The following is a 16807-nucleotide window of genomic DNA, read 5'->3' on the forward strand; positions in this document are numbered from 1 at the left end:
TTCAACTGTACCGGGCAGATGGCAGAAGGCGTGTATGGTGTCATGTGCACGAGTGGTTTGCTGATGTCAACGTTGTGAACAGATGGTGATGGTGGGGTTATGGTATGGGCAGGCATAAGCTACAGACAACGAACACAACTGCATTTTATTGATGGCAATTTGAACGCACAGAGATACCACGATGAGGCTTTGAGGCCCATTGTCGTACAATTCATCCGCCACCATCACCTAATGTTTCAGCATAATAATGCACAGCCCCCTGTGGCAAGCATCCGTACACAATTCCCGGAAGCTGAAAATGTCCCAGTTCTTCCCTGGAAACCCATTTCATGAACCTCCTGTCGAACAGTTATTCTGTATATATAGTGTCTCTGTGACCAACAGATGCATATCTGTATTCCCAGTCATGTGAAATTCGTAGATTAGGGCCTAATTCATTTATTTCAATTGACTGATTTCCTTATATGAAATAGAACTCAGTAAAATCTACAAAATTGTAGCATGTTGCATTTATATTTTTGTTCAATGTACTTTCCCAGGTCTGCACAACACAATGTTGAACCTCTGCGACACAACTGGACATAATGCGGTTTGAAACTCCTGAAGGCTGAGTTCATTGACTCTCACGTTGTTTTATTCCCCTTAAAATGTTTCCGATTTGAAGAGAGTTCAATTTAGCCATACTACAAAATGGTCTCAGTCAGATGTCATCAAATGACCGAAGTTATAAGAAGGTCTAGAGACTGTATAAGCACTCTATAAGTACAACAGGTTTTGCTTTTGACTATATTTCCCCTTATTTGTTGAAGAATAATACTTACTATGACATTTGTTTAGAGTCCTTTGAATGGCTTGGACACAGGAGCAATTGGCCGTTTCCATTTCTGACCCCTCATGTTTTTCGACTCAATGGCCTCAGGCAGGCTTGTACCCACAGTATAACCAAATCATCATATGTGGAGGGGGAGTATATAACACACAACAAATTGAATGTGCCTTGTTTTGCATTTGCTTTGCTTTTAGACGTTATGCATCTCCCTTCAAAGAAAAGCACAGGCTTAGACAGAGAACGCAGTCTAAAGGTGGAAGGCTGGCTCACTCGCTCGCTTGCTGTTGTCTCACTTTTCCCAAAATACTTCATATTTCAAAATGTTCAGTCACCTTGTAACTGCCATCCCCGGAGCTTTTCATCCCCTCAAACAGGTGAGAGTGTTTCTTAAAAGCACTGAGAGAAACATCAATTATCCTGCAAGAGAGAAATACACAAGGTCTAACTTTGCCACAGCTCAGGTGGCAAATATAACATAAGCAAGGGATTACTCTAAAACATTTTAGGTCAGTGCTGTTCAGATGAGGACTGAAATGACTGCAATGAATTACTCTTAGTTTCACGTCTGTGCTGCTCAGGTGAGAACTGAAATGAATTACTCCTAGTTTCACGTCTGTGCTGCTCAGGTGAGTACTGAAATGACTGCAAGGAATTATTCTTATTTTCAGTTATGATCAGATGAGGACTAAAATTAACTGTCTACGAGCAATGTATAGACCCGGATAACTCCAGGATATCACATAGCAAACAAGACCACCATTGAACGTGCACTGGATGACAAAATGTAAGATAAATACCTTTGCAAGCTTTGATAAAAACTAAAGGTGATGCCACAGCACACTGAAGGTGAGATGGTCACTCAGAAGGAGACTATACCTGTGTATCTCTGGGCTCTTTCTTGGCTTCATCATTTCCTTTTGTGCAGCTCTTCTTTGGTACATGGCAAATCGCTCATTTAGAGTAATTCCGTTGGATGGAAAGTGCTGTGCTGTAATCAACAGGAACCAGAACTTGTGTTACACAACAGATATGACCGTACATTCTGTGCCAATGCACTTTCCTATTACTTTAAATTCATAAGTTACGCATAGTGTTAGCTTGTGACCATAAAAACAATATTTTCAGCTGTATCAAAGGTTATATATATATATATATTTTAACGTGAGTTTATTAGCCACATAGAGTCATACAAGGTCTAATAACCATGCAAATGTTTCATAGCAATGAAAAACATTTTCGGAAAACTTCTCGAAACCAAATTCAATTAGATAACATTTGTGCCTGAAAAACGACTCCATGTTTTTTTGGTGTACAGCAATATTTTTCCATAATCATTCCCACACAGGATTGCAATGTGTGGCAGGGCTAGATAGGCATACTGGCCAAGCTATTTCACAAGCATTTGGCAACCCTTTTCAGTTTGACCTATCAAATGATATACTGTATTGGCTATATAAACCTTTTGATATCGCAATTGCACGTTAACTCGCACCTGTGTTAAAGCACAGCTAGCAGAGAGACTGGTCAGTTGCAAAGGATCAGGGGTGAGAGAAGTCAGTCACCTTTTATGTAGTGGACAATGGTGACAATGTGCTGTGCAAACAGCTCTGAGGGACTCCTTTGTAACTGTGTGGCCTGAATGTGCTGGAAGATAGAGCGAAACTCCTGCTCCTTTTTAGTAGGATGCACAAGATCCCGTGATAACCTTCGCTCACCAACCATAACACCAGAGGAGCTGGGGAAGAGACAAAACAACAAAAACATTTCATTTGATGTTTCACCTTTTCCCTTTATGGTGAAAATAAACAGAGAACAAAGAGAATGGGATCTTTCTCGTGAGACTTTAATAAACAACACCTGAAAGATTTAATCGGGAGGGGTAATTTCATAATCTCAATTGTCATAGCACACATCTTTATTCATTTTGATAAAGCTCCTGGTTTCATAGAACTATAACTCAAAGAGGCTATAAAACATGGTCCAGGCCTGAGCCAAAGAGTGTGTCTCATGATTCATGGCTTCCTGCTAATGGAGATTGAAATCTATCCAAGGCGATAAGGCATCAGAGTCTCTATGTGAATCTACGTGATGATGGTGCATACTGCTTACCTTGCCACGTCATCTCTGAGAGAATCCATTCTGACACTGAACTCCGCTCTTCTTTTCTCAGAGGCCCTTGAGGGAGAGTCCTCCCGCCTGACCATGAACATCTCTCGGTCAGAGTTCCTCCGTGGTGCGGGTGTGGGGGACGGGCTGGAGGCTGCTTTCTCCTTCCTCCTGTCTTTGCTGACGTTCTCCGGGGAGAAGCCTCTGAGCATGCCCACTATGGCCTCTCTCTTGGCCAAGGCGGCAGCTATGGCCGCAGCCTTCTCCTCCTTCCGGCTGCGGTAAATCTCCTCCGCCATGGCATCAAGATCATCGTCTTTGGCAGCCACCTGCAAGTAGGCCAGGTCCTCCCACTTGCCGAAGCGCTCCTCAAATAGCTCACGGGCCGAGAGGGTGACTTTGCTCTTGGGCTTGGGCGACTCGTCGTCCTCCCGGTCATGCTCTTTGCGGAGCACCTTGGGACGGGGCTTGGGTATCAACTCCTCTTCCTCGCCATCGCAGGAAAAGAAAGGGGAGGCTTTCAAGAAGCGGTTCAACGACACGTTCCCCTCATCGTCAAAGTCTTCCCTGTACTTCTCATTCTCCCCTTTGTCGGGCTCTCTGTCAAAGATGCCCCCAGAGGCCTTCATGCCATTCCCTTTCTCCCGCTCCACATCCCCACCATTGGTTTCCATCTCTCTGCCATTCTCCCAACCGGACTGCTTTTTCTTATGATTGTGCTCTTCCAAGAACCTAGACAATGGCGAAGAGAGAAAGAGAAACAACTGTGTTTAAATGCATCTTGAACAACAGTTCAGGTGAGTGCCCTGCAACTGTATTACAAAACAATGCGAAAGAAATAACGATGCTTGTCAATGGTGTAGGTAAAAATCCCACTTATTGTGGAAGACTTAGGGTAATGGATGATGAAGTTATAAACACAGAATATGACGGCCAGCAAAAGATCTCCCTTCTTCAAAGGCCCAGGCCATGAGGGATTTGTCATGGTTAGTGCAGCGTTGACTGGCCAAGAAAACACACACATCTCAAAACTCCCAAGGGTCCGTAATGCCTTCTCAACTTACAAACTCCTGTTACAGCATGCTATGACGACCACCACTTCCCCAAGGGCTTAGGGCCAAGAACAAATACCAGGGACAAATTATTCTATGTGGTGCATGACGCATTGGGAAAGAACCATATATTCTAAATACAAATAAGAGACTCATACAATTGGCACATTACAACTATCTACTAACCTCACTAAATGAAAGGTTTGAAAAAATATGACAGATATTTCCTAGCCATGAAAAGGGTCTTTGACCAAAATGTTGACAATAATCGTGTGCTACAACATGAACTTGGGGGCAGTAAATTCTTGCACCAAAAATGAGAAAAATATGGTAGTGCGTGTGTGTTAACCTTTCACTTCTAAAGATATTTCATAAGTGGCAAAGAGAAAAGGAGACAAATATTTGTATTACCTTTTGAACACTGAGGAGATAGCTGCTTTATCTCCTGCCAGGTTGTCGTCTTTAGAGAAGAAGCCAAAGCCAGAGAACACAGGTGTGGGGCTTTTCTGAGAAGGGCTTTTGGTGGAAGGTGAACTGTCCACCGTCTGTATCTGCCATGAGGGGGCACCATTGTAATTGGGGCCATTAGCATTAGTGCTTTTAGGAGAGGGACTAGACTGGGTCGAAGCTGGAGCACCCTGACCAATGACAACAGCTGAGCGTACCTGAGGACTTGACCCCTTTGGGCTGCTGCTGTGATCCGTCACGCCCTGCCAGTTAGCCTTAGGCTTGTCCCCACTGGCGCCCCCATCTGGCCCTGCAGACCCCCCTGTGATCTCCACGGGCTCACCATGTCCTCCTCCTCCTCCTCCTCCTCCTTTCTTCTGGACCTCCTTGGAGGCAGAACGCTCCTCCTTGACATCCTTAGAGTTCTGCGTAGTTGACCCAGAGCCTGACCTACGTGTGGGAGAGGAGGAATGTGAGGAAGAGGAGCGGTGGGAGCGCCGGGATCGGGGCGAGGAAGAGCGGTCCGAGTACTTGGAGTGGCTGTGGGAATGAGGGCTACCAGAGCGCTTTTTAGGGGTACGGGATCGTCCCCGTCTCGGGCTGTGGGGTTGTTGCTGCTGCTGTTGTTGCTGCTGCTGTTGTTGGGGGTGCTGCTGTTGTTGGGGGTGCTGCCTGTAGTTCTGCCAGTTATTGGGGCGGTAGTTGTTATAGCCGCCTCCCCCACCCCTCTGGAAGCGTCCCCGTGGGAAGTAGCCACGCCCTCGGCCTCTGAAGTAGTAGGGCCTCCGGAAGCCTCGGTGGTAGCCCCGGAACTCGCGGTTATTATTCTGGTACTCCCTTGGGTAGTTCCGCTCTCGGTTATTGTGGGATGGAGAACGAGATCTGGAGCGCGAGCGAGTGCGGGACCTAGAGCTTTGAAAGTGGGAGAAAGAGAGAAGGCAGAAGGGATAGAGAGATGAAAGGGAGGGAAGACGAAGAGAAGATGACTGATTACACCTTCCATTGTATAAATATCGTTAGAAAAAAGTACTTTGACGAATAAAGTGTGCAATGCTGTTTTTCTCAAGACTAAACAACCTTATAGCCTGAGCAATACATTTGTTTGTGTTGCTTAAGAAAGTGATGCTGTTCTCCTTCCAAGACCTTTGAAACAATTAGGCCAACACATTTTTTTTTCAAGTTCACATTGGGTCTACAGCTTAAAAAATAATCAAGTGCCTGCTGGTTACAGGAAAAATAAAAAAAAAAGTGACAGATACTCACGTACTTAGCAGTTTTGTTTCTGTAAAGTATATCATAATCCCATGTACATGGCACATTGTGACGCATCTGTGTGCATCTGACAAATATATTAACAGAGGGAGCAAACCACATCTTAAAATGTAACTGCTGGGAAGTGGGAATACATGGGTGCACAATGGAGAAAAACAGACTTCTCGATTCGTCTAGAGACATGGCTGTGAGGTCTACCCAGTCCACATGGTGGCTCCATAGCACCATGGACACTAAAGCATAACAGAAGTAGCCTTCAGTACCACTAGACACGTTTCTACAGTTCCTAAACAATCTATCGCCTCTGTAAGTACTAAGATTTAGTTGACACATTTGGTCCATCTTAGCTACAGTAAAGAAAACAATCTCATTTAAAGAGGATACATCTGAGACTACTCCTATATCAGTACGATCCGACAATAAATAGCCTGGTAAATAGTCAGAATCCTTTGATAATAATATGAGTTAAAAGTCATTCAAATCCCAAACTGCTCAGCAGCTTTGCACTGCAGTCAATATCCCTACGCAGGCAAAGATGGATAACTTGCACAAATAACAATGAGAAATTCAAACTACAGTCAGCATTACAGAAAAATACCTAAAATTACATCACTTAGACTAAAAGCACTCAAAATCAAAAAAGAAAACCACCATTGACAGAACAATCTAGTACTCCTAAGTAAGACCCATCTGGAAACCTTTGAAGCAAATAAAGCCCTGCAGTACTACTCACCCAGTGTGTTTTTTCATTGGAATAAAGAGTGAGTAGAAAAGGTAGTGCACCGAGCAGCATTGCACACTCACATTGAAAGCAAGACACTCTGCATCTCTTATGCTGAGCACTAGTGGAAAGAGGCAGTCACATGGGCCATATGGGAAAAGTGTCTACTCTAATCCTTCAAAGCAAAAGGAGTGGGCTTGGCTTGCCAATTACCCTGGCTGGCCAGCCTGCCCAGAAACCTAGGCTAAAAGAAGAAATTCAGTCAGCCAGCTACTATATACAGGGATTTAGGACAGCTAAAAATCACAATTTTATGATGGAAATGGCCTAACATTACATAATACAGCATGTACAGCATTTTCAAACCAAACAACGTAGGCTATATTTGCATTGGATTTAAATTTCACTTGAAATGCTAAAGATCTGTGGGTAAATGCAGTAATTTTGATGAAGGAACATTTCACGGAATGCTTACATCTAAAATAAGTCATGCTTGTACTGCGAGAGGGTTACATTTCATACACTGTAAACAGTGATAGGCCAATCCAGGTCCAGCATTGACTTGCAGGTTCAAGCCATCTCTTTTCTGAACTCACAGAACTCAAGACCATGGCTTAATAGTGCCATGCAGCGCCACTCCACAGAGAAGAGCTGCCATGCATTTTAGACTCCACAAAACAATTCTGCCAGCAGCAAGAGTGGCCGGTGGCGTCACACTCAAACCAGTTTCCCTTTCAAATGAATAACATTGCAGCCGACTGACAGATTCATTTCCATTTAGGGCTACCCATCCTAGTTAAAGCACTAGGTAGATGTTGAACATGTAGCCTATTAGAGAATGCCAATATCGTAGGGAAAAGGGGATACCTAGTCACTTATACTGAATGCATTCAACTGAAATGTGTCTTCCGCATTTAACCCAACCCCTCCGAATCAGGGAGGTGCGGGTGATGCAAATAATTCGGAAATGTTTCTAGTGCAAGTCAAAGGTCTGTGTAGTAGTGGGAGAGCTCATTACAATAACCAAGAACCAAGTCTCACTGAGGCAAGTGTGCCATCACAGCACCAGAGCTCTTTCCCACACACATCAATTTCCTTTGTATAAAGTGCACCAGACCCTGGGTAAGGCAGAAAGCCATTGTCGCTCTGCAGTTAATATGAATACCAACTCACCATAAAGCACAGGAAATGCATGGGTTGAGGCAGGAAATCAAAAAGTGTATGCTTCAGCACCACTGCAACCCCTTCCAAGCACACTCAAATATTACACCATGAACATCGGCAGACAGAATGGGGTGTCAGCTATGACATGACACCTTGACTGTAACGAGTCTGCTGAGAGTCGGGAAGCAAGTTCAGGGAGTGAGTGTTTTAATAAATAAACAAATCAACAAACCAACAAACACAAACAACAAATCAACAAACACAAACAACAAATCAACAAACACAAACAACAAATCAACAAACACAAACAACAAATCAACAAACACAAACAACAAATCAACAAACACAAACAACAAACACAAACAACAAACACGAACAACAAATCAACAAACACGAACAACAAATCAACAAACACGAACAACAAATCAACAAACACGAACAACAAATCAACGCACCATCACGAAACAGAGTCAATAACACCTGAGGAACGAACCAAGGGGAGTGACAGATATAGGGAAGATAATCAAGGAGGTGATGGAGTCCAGGTGAGTGTCATGAGGCGCTGGTGCGCGAGACGATGGTGACAGGTGTGCAGGATAATCAGCAGCCTGATGACCTAGAGGCCGGAGAGGGAGTATATGTGACATTGACTTTGAAAAAAATCTATTTTGGTTATTGAACTACAGTAAGTGAAGTGGATTTACACCCATTAACAGAATTGAGTTAAAGGAATTTCATCGTGGGTCTCTGATCTGACCTACACATAAATGCATAACTATGGATATGAATGTCATTCTCTTCATGGTGATGTATCCTGAATAGGTACACAAAGGTAGAAATATGCAATATCCTCCTTTGCATATTTGGATATTATTTTTAATGAGCTCCGCCACCAAACAAGACCCTATTTGGTTGGTCCAGACAAAATCTGAAACAATCATTGACGTCTATGTTTCACAAGTTTGGACATCAAAGTACAGCACAGTAGAGCTCAGTAGAGTATAGTAGAGTACAGCACAGCACAGTAGAGTAGAATTCAGTGCAGTACAGTAGAGTTCAGTAGAGTAGAGTATATTAAAGTAGAGTAGAATTTAGTAAAGTAAAGTATAATTCAGTTCAGAACAGTATTCGGAACTGTACAGTTCAGTACAATTTATTTTTATTTATTTATTTATTTATTTCACCTTTATTTAACCAGGTAGGCAAGTTGAGAACAAGTTCTCATTTACAATTGCGACCTGGCCAAGATAAAGCAAACAGTTCGACAACATACAACAACACAGAGTTACACATGGAGTAAAACAAACATACAGTCATTAATACAGTATAAAAATAAGTCTATATACAATGTGAGCAAATGAGGTGAGATAAGGGAGGTAAAGGCAAAAAGGCCATGGTGGCAAAGTAAATACAATATAGCAAGTAAAACATTGGAATGGTACATTTGTAGTAGAAGAAAGTGCAAAGTAGAAATAATGGGGTGCAAAGGAGCAAAATAAATAAATAAATACAGTAGGGGAAGAGGTAGTTGTTTGGGCTAAATTATAGATGGGCTATGTACAGGTGCAGTGATCTGTGAGCTGCTCTGACAGCTGGTGCTTAAAGCTAGTGAGGGAGATAAGTGTTTCCAGTTTCAGTGATTTTTGTAGTTCATTCCAGTCATTGGCAGCAGAGAACTGGAAGGAGAGACGGCCAAAGGAGGAATTGGCTTTGGGGGTGACCAGAGAGATATACCTGCTGGAGCGCGTGCTACAGGTGGGTGCTGCTATGGTGACCAGAGAGCGGAGATAAGGGGGGACTTTACCTAGCAGGGTCTTGTAGATGACCTGGAGCCAGTGGGTTTGGCGACGAGTATGAAGCGAGGGCCAGCCAACGAGAGCGTACAGGTCGCAGTGGTGGGTAGTATATGGGGCTTTGGTGACAAAACGGATGGCACTGTGATAGACTGCATCCAGTTTGTTGAGTAGGGTATTGGAGGCTATTTTGTAAATGACATCGCCAAAGTCGAGGATCGGTAGGATGGTCAGTTTTACAAGGGTATGTTTGGCAGCATGAGTGAAGGATGCTTTGTTGTGAAATAGGAAGCCAATTCTAGATTGGCTAGGTATTTGTAGTTGTCCATATATTCTAAGTCAGAACCGTCCAGAGTAGTGATGACGGGCGGGTCGGTGCAGGCAGCAATCGGTTGAAGAGCATGCATTTAGTTTTACTTGTATTTAAGAGCAGTTGTATTGTGCGTTCCAATTTTGTGTAACACAGATATCTATGATTGGTTCAGATTTGGTCCAGTCTGGGCCAAATGAAGGATGAGGATGCTGCTGGTTACAGTAAATGGAAAGAGAGGGGGCTCATGGGTAGGTGTCAGTAAGAGCTGTGAGAGGTGACATTAATTGGAGGTAGAGGAGAGAGAGAGGGAGGGAGGGGTTGTCCGTGTCACGTCCTGACCAGTAAAGGGGTTATTTGTAATTAGAGTTTGGTCAGGACGTGGCAGGGGGTATTTGTTTTATATGGTTTTGAGTGTGTGTTTATGTAGAGGGGCGTTTGATTTATGTTTCCAGGGTTTTTGGTTTAGTTCTATGTTGTATAGTTCTATGTCTGTTTCTAGGGTGTTTATTTCTATGTTTAGTAATTGGGATTGGGGCCTTCAATTGGAGGCAGCTGGTTATCGTTGCCTCTGATTGAAGGTCCTATAATTAGGAGTATGTTTGTTTTGGGAATTGTGGGAGGTTGTTTTGCACCGCTAGGGTTAGCCTGCAAAATTATGTTGTCGTCCGGTTTCTTTTTTGTGAAGTGTTCGTGGTTATTTAAAATAAATGTCAAAATGAGCACTCAACCCGCTGCGCCTTGGTCCAATTCATACGACGGCCGTTACAGTCCGACTCTTCACACTCTTGCTTTGACCACATGACGACAGAAATAGAAAGGAAACCGTTATCAGCTGAACATAACCATATTCCATTGGAAGGAAGGACAGTAGCAGGTGACCCAACTGTGGTTTGTGACTACTATGATTTCCCATTTTAGCCTATTAAAATAGCAGAAATTCTGTTACCGGTCTTTCTGAAATTCTGTTACCGATTTGGTAGCTGAATTACAAGTTTTATCCACTTAATAATTCATAAACCAAGTGTATATTAGTAAAAACACTAACTAATTGATAGGTCTACTTTTACTTGTTATTTCTGTGAACGTTCATTATCCTCTCTCCTCGTATTAGAAAATATCTTAAAGATAGAGTATGTGGGATATTGGTAACAATTTTAAGCCACAACGCAATGTTTCTTAACATGTTTTCTGCCTTCAGTAAGTTTAAGTGTTGATATTATTTGGCAGGGGTCTTTACTTCAACATTATTGTGTTTTTATGTATTTCTAATACCTTTTACAACTTTTTCTGGTAGATGTTTTATAAGACCCCTTTTCCATGTTTGACAAGAAATCAAAGCCTTCGCTTATTCCACCTTTAAATGACGTGCAGCTTATAAAGGCTTCATAAAGCCTTCATAAAGCGTTCATAAACACTACATAAATGTGTTACAAATAATCTATATGTCATGCCTTATAAAGGGTTCATAAATGTGGCATAGCTATGTGACATAACCCACTATGTCAAATATGACATAAACCTGTGCATTATAAAAGGTGGCATAAGCACCGCTTAATAAAGGCCTTATATATCATATTCAATTGCAGTCAAGTCAAGCATCTTGGTAGAGCATTGCAATGCCAGGATAGTGGTTTCGATTCCCGGGGCCACCCATACATAAAAATGCATTCACGCATGACTGTAAGTCTCTTTCATTAAAAGCATCGGCAAAACTTGATATATTACATTATTCTAAAACATTTCTAGGATGGCCCAGCTTATTTCCCTATATTGGACCTGACCTCCCACAAAATGCAGTCATGCACAGCCAAAAAACATTGGTGTGGCCTTTTAAAATCAGTTTGAATTTTCACCTCATTCCATTTTCTCAGTTTAGTTTATCCAGATTTCGGATTTCCACAATACTTTCAAGTTTTCCCTCAGTTTTTCCCCACTTTTTTTAATAGAAAAGCAACAAACTTAGATTTTCTGTGTCCACAACAATGCTCAAACTACATCAGGGGATGAGTTTTGAGGTCTGTGAAAAATCTAAGAAACATAGATTTTTTTGTGTAGTTGCCCTTTAATTCAGCGCTCATGCCCTGCACTGTTGTTTGGTTAGAGGGTTTTCTGTAGTGCAGTAATCGCACATGTGGTGATTATGTATTCCATATACAATGATTCGTATTGTGACCGCCAATGGAATGGGTGGAGTAAATGGCCAGCAACACTTCATATTATTCAGAGCCCCAAGAAATGACACCATATATACAGTACCAGTCACCTACTCATTCAAAGGTTTTTCTTTATATTTACTATTTTCTAAATTGTAGAATAATAGTGAAGACATCAAAACTATGAAATAACATTGTGGTAACCAAAAAAGTGTTAACCTGTTAGGGCTAGGAGGCAGTATTTACACGGCCGGATAAAAAACGTACTCAATTGAATCTGGTTACTACTCCTGCCCAGTAACTAGAATATGCATATAATTATGGTGTCTGTGAGTATAACAGAACTCATATGGCAGGCAAAAACCTGAGAAGATTTCATGCAGGAAGTGGCCTGTCTGACAAGGTGTTGTTCTTGCCTCTGTTTATTGAAGACTGAGGATCTTAGCTGTAACGTGACACTTCCTACGGCTCCCATAGGCTCTCAGAGCCCGGGAAAAAGCTGAACGATATCGAGGCAGCCTCTGGCTGAAACACATTATCGCCTTTGCCAAGTGGCCGATCAGAGGACAAAGGGCTTAGGCGCGTGCCCGAGTCGACCCCATGCTTTATTTTCTTTCGTCTGTTTACCTAATTGCAGATTCCCGGTCGTAATATTATCGCTTTTTTACAAGAAAAATGGCATAAAAATTGATTTTAAACAGCGGTTGACATGCTTCGAAGTACGGTAATGAAATATTTAGAAATCTTTTGTCACGAAATGCGCCGTGCGTGTGACCCTTATTTACCATTCGGATAGTGTCTTGAACGCACGAACAAAACGCCGCTGTTGGAACATAACTATGGATTATTTGGGACCAAACCAACATTTGTTATTGAAGTAGAAGTCCTGGGAGTGCATTCTGACGAAGAACAGCAAAGGTAATCAAACTTTTCTAATAGTAAATCTGACTTTGGTGAAGGCTAAACTTGCTGGGTGTCTAAATAGCTAGCCCTGTGATGCCGGGCTATCTACTTAGAATATTGCAAAATGTGCTTTCACCGAAAAGCTATTTTAAAATCGGACATATCGAGTGCATAGAGGAGTTCTGTATCTATAATTCTTAAAATAATTGTTATGCTTTTTGTGAACGTTTATTGTGAGTAATTTAGTAAATTTGCCAGAAGTTTGCGGGGGGTATGCTAGTTCTGAATGTCACATGCTAATGTAAAAAGCTGTTTTTTGATATAAATATGAACTTGATTGAACAAAACATGCATGTATTGTATAACATAATGTCCTAGGTGTGTCATCTGATGAAGATCATCAAAGGTTAGTGATGCATTTAGCTGTCTTCTGGGTTTTTGTGACATTATATGCTAGCTTGAAAAATGGGTGTCTGATTATTTCTGGCTGGGTACTCTGCTGACATAATCTAATGTTTTGCTTTCGTTGCAAAGCCTTTTTGAAATCGGACAGTGTGGTTAGATTAACGAGAGTCTTGTCTTTAAAATGCTGTAAAATAGTCATATGTTTGAGAAATTGAAGTAATAGCATTTCTAAGGTATTTGAATATCGCGCCACAGGATTCCACTGGCTGTTACGTAGGTGGGACGATTTGGTGCCACCTACCCTAGAGAGGTTAAACAAATGAAAATATATTTTATATTTGAGTTTCTTCAATGTAGCCACTTTTTGCCTTAATGACAGCTTTGCACACTCTTGACATTCTCTCAACCAGCTTCATGAGGTAGTCACATGGAATGCATTTCAGTTAACCTGTTAGGGTATAGGGGACAGTATTTTCACGGCTGGATAAAAAAATGTACCCGATTTAATCTGGTTACTAATCCTACCCAGTAACTACAATATGCATATACTTATTATATATGGATAGAAAACACCCTAAAGTTTCTAAAACTGTTTGAATGGTGTCTGTGAGTATAACAGAACTCATTTGGCAGGCAAAACCCTGAGACAGATTCTGACAGGAAGTGGATACCTGATGTGTTGAATCGACTTTCAGCCTATGCCATTGAAAAGCAAAGGGGCTGAGGAATGTTTTGGCACTTCCTATTGCTTCCACAAGATGTCCCCAGCCTTTACAAAGTGTTTTGAGTCTTCTACTCTGAGATCTGACTGAAGAAGAGCCTTGGAATGGTGATGGCCCATTAGACACCTGGCGTGCGAGTTCATGTTGGGTACTCTCATTCCGAAACGTTTTAAAAGAGAACCCAATGGTCCGCCTTGAATTTTATTCATGTTCTGGTTAAAAAGGGCCCTAATGATTTATGCGATACAACGTTTGACATGTTTGAACGAACGAAAATATATTTTTTCCGTTCGTGAAGTGAAGTGAAGTCCGGCTGGCTTAGATCATGTGCTAACAACACGGAGCTTTTTGGGCATAAATTATGAGCTTTTTTGAACAAAACTACATTCGTTATGGACCTGGGATTCCTGGAAGTGACATCTGATGAAGAGAATCAAAAGGTAATGGATTATTTACATAGTATTTTCGATTTTAGATCTCTCCAACATGGCGGTTAGTCTGTATCGCAATGCGTATTTTTCTGGGCGCAGTGCTCAGATTATTGCAAAGTGTGATTTCCCAGTAAGGTTATTTTTAAATCTGGCAAGTCGATTGCGTTCAAGAGATGTAAATCTATAATTCTTTGAATGACAATATAATATTTTACCAATGTTTTCTAATATTAATTCATTATTTTGTTGCGATGACTTGACTGCCGGTTATTGGAGGGAAACGATTTCCTGAACATCAACGCCATAGTAAAACGCTGTTTTTGGATATAAATATGAACTTGATAGAACTAAAAATGCATGCATTGTCTAACATAATGTCCTAGGAGTGTCATCTGATGGAGATTGTAAAAGGTTAGTGCATAATTTTAGCTGATTTTATGGTTTTGGTGACGCCTGTCTTTGAATTGACAATACAGTACACACAGCTATTGTCAATGTACTCTCCTAACATAACCTAACTTTATGCTTTCCCCGTAAAACCTTTTTGAAATCGGACAACGTGGTTAGATTAAGGAGATGTTTATCTTTCAAAGGGTGTCAGATAGTTGTATGTTTGAAAAACTTGAATTTTGACATTTATTAGGTTTCAAATTTGACGCTCTTGACATGCACCTGCTGTTGATAGGGTGCGCCACGGGTGGCACGCTAACGTCCCACATAGCCCCAAGAAGTTTTAACAGGTGTGCCTTGTTAAAAGTTCATTTGTGGAATTTCTTTCCTGCTTAATGCATTTGACCCAATCAGTTGTGTTGTGACAAGGTATAGTTGGTATACAGAAGACAGCCCTATTTGGTAAAAGACCAAGTCCATATTATGTCAAGAACAGCTCAAATAAGCAAAGGAAAACGACAGTCATTCATTACTTTAAGACATGAATGGACATTAGACCGGTGGAAATCTGTCCTTTGGTCTGATGACTACAAATTTGAGATTTTTGGTTCCAACCACTGTTTCTTTGTGAGACAGAGTAGGTGAATGAATAATCCCTCCATGTGTGGTTCCCACCATAAAGCATAGAGGAGGTGTGATGGCGTGGGGGTGCTTTGCTGGTGACACTATCAGTGATTTATTTAGAATTCAAGACACACTTAATCAGCATGGCTACCACAGCATCTTGCAGTGATATGCTATCCCGTCTGGTTTGCGCTTAGTGGGAAGGCCCTAAAAACTGTAAAAGACTCCATACACCCTAGTCATACTCTTCTCTCTGCTACCGCACGGCAAGAGGTACCGGAACACCAAGTCTAGGTACAAAAGGCTTCTCAACAGCTTCTACCCCCAAGTCATAAGATTCCTGAACAGCTAATCAAATGGCTACCCACACTATTTGCATTGCCCCCCCCCCCCCCAAATACGCTGCTGCTATTCTCTGTTTATTATCTATGCATAGTCACATTAATTCTACCTACATGTACATATTACCTCAATTATCTCGACTAACCGGTGCCCCCGCACATTGATTCCGTTCCGGTACCCCCTGTATATAGCCTCGCTATTGTTATTTTATTGCTGCTCTTTAATTATTTGTTACTTTATTTTCTTATTTTTTACTTATCTATTTTTTACTTAACACATATTTTTCTTAAAACGGCATTGTTAGTTAACGGCTTGTAAGTAAGCATTTCACTGTTGTATTCGGTGCATGTGACATACAATTTGATTTTATTTGTATTTCAACAGGACAATGAACCAAAACACACCTCCAGGCTGTGTAAGGGCTATTTGACCAAGAAGGAGAGTGATGGAGTGCTGCATCAGATGACCTGGCCTCCAAAATCCCCCAACCTCAACCCAATTGAGATGGTTTGGGATGAGTTGGACCCCAGAGTGAAGGAAAAAAAGCCAACAAGTGCTCAGCATATGTGGGAACTCCTTCAAGACTGTTGGAAAAGCATTCCTCATGAAACTGGTTGAGAGAACGCCAAGAGTTAACACGTGCTATTTCATAGTTTTGATGTATTCACTACTATTCAACAATATAGAACATAGTAAAAATAAAAACCCTTGAATGAGTAGGTGTGTCCAAACTTTCGACTGGTACTGTACATTCTATAGACCCTACCAAGTACTCCCTACAATACTTTTACTGCGGCACCCAGAATAGTTCTTGCTCTATAAGCCAATATGTATTCCATAAACAGTGATTCGCATTGGGGGCATTTATTTGACCTTGGAACATGTTAAAAACCCAAATTTAATGCATATGTCACTTAAATATGAACAAATATTGTTAATGTTTAGACAATTTTTCATATATCATTAATAAAATGTATGTTGTTGACACTTTTATACTGTTATGTGGGGGGACTTTTATTTTTAAACTTTTTGAAATTCAGTTACCCGGAAGTACTTTTTTAGTGTTGCTGATGAGACAAATCAAATGCCCAATTGTGGTGCCAACCGGGCAGCAAAAAACAAGCAAATTAACTTTTATTT

At 41.4% G+C, this 16807-nt stretch overlaps 1 protein-coding gene across 4 annotated transcripts in view; it reads right to left on the minus strand.

The window, feature by feature from the left end:
• LOC115176808 (thyroid hormone receptor-associated protein 3) overlaps window positions 1-16807 on the minus strand; it is a 31148-nt gene that overhangs the window by 3739 nt on the left and 10602 nt on the right. For 3 of the 4 annotated variants that reach the window (XM_029737130.1, XM_029737122.1, XM_029737147.1), the window contains exons 3-7: window positions 4399-5346; window positions 2939-3667; window positions 2392-2564; window positions 1706-1817; window positions 1162-1246 (exon numbers count right to left, since the gene is read on the minus strand). In XM_029737130.1, coding sequence (XP_029592990.1) covers window positions 1162-1246; window positions 1706-1817; window positions 2392-2564; window positions 2939-3667; window positions 4399-5346 — 2047 coding nt within the window. Of the gene's footprint in view, window positions 1-1161; window positions 1247-1705; window positions 1818-2391; window positions 2565-2938; window positions 3668-4398; window positions 5347-6439; window positions 7775-16807 lie in introns of those variants that run through there. The other variant, XM_029737139.1, reaches the window with a different exon arrangement.

The sequence above is a fragment of the Salmo trutta genome, chromosome 3, assembly GCF_901001165.1.
Source record: "Salmo trutta chromosome 3, fSalTru1.1, whole genome shotgun sequence".
NCBI lineage: Eukaryota > Metazoa > Chordata > Actinopteri > Salmoniformes > Salmonidae > Salmo > Salmo trutta.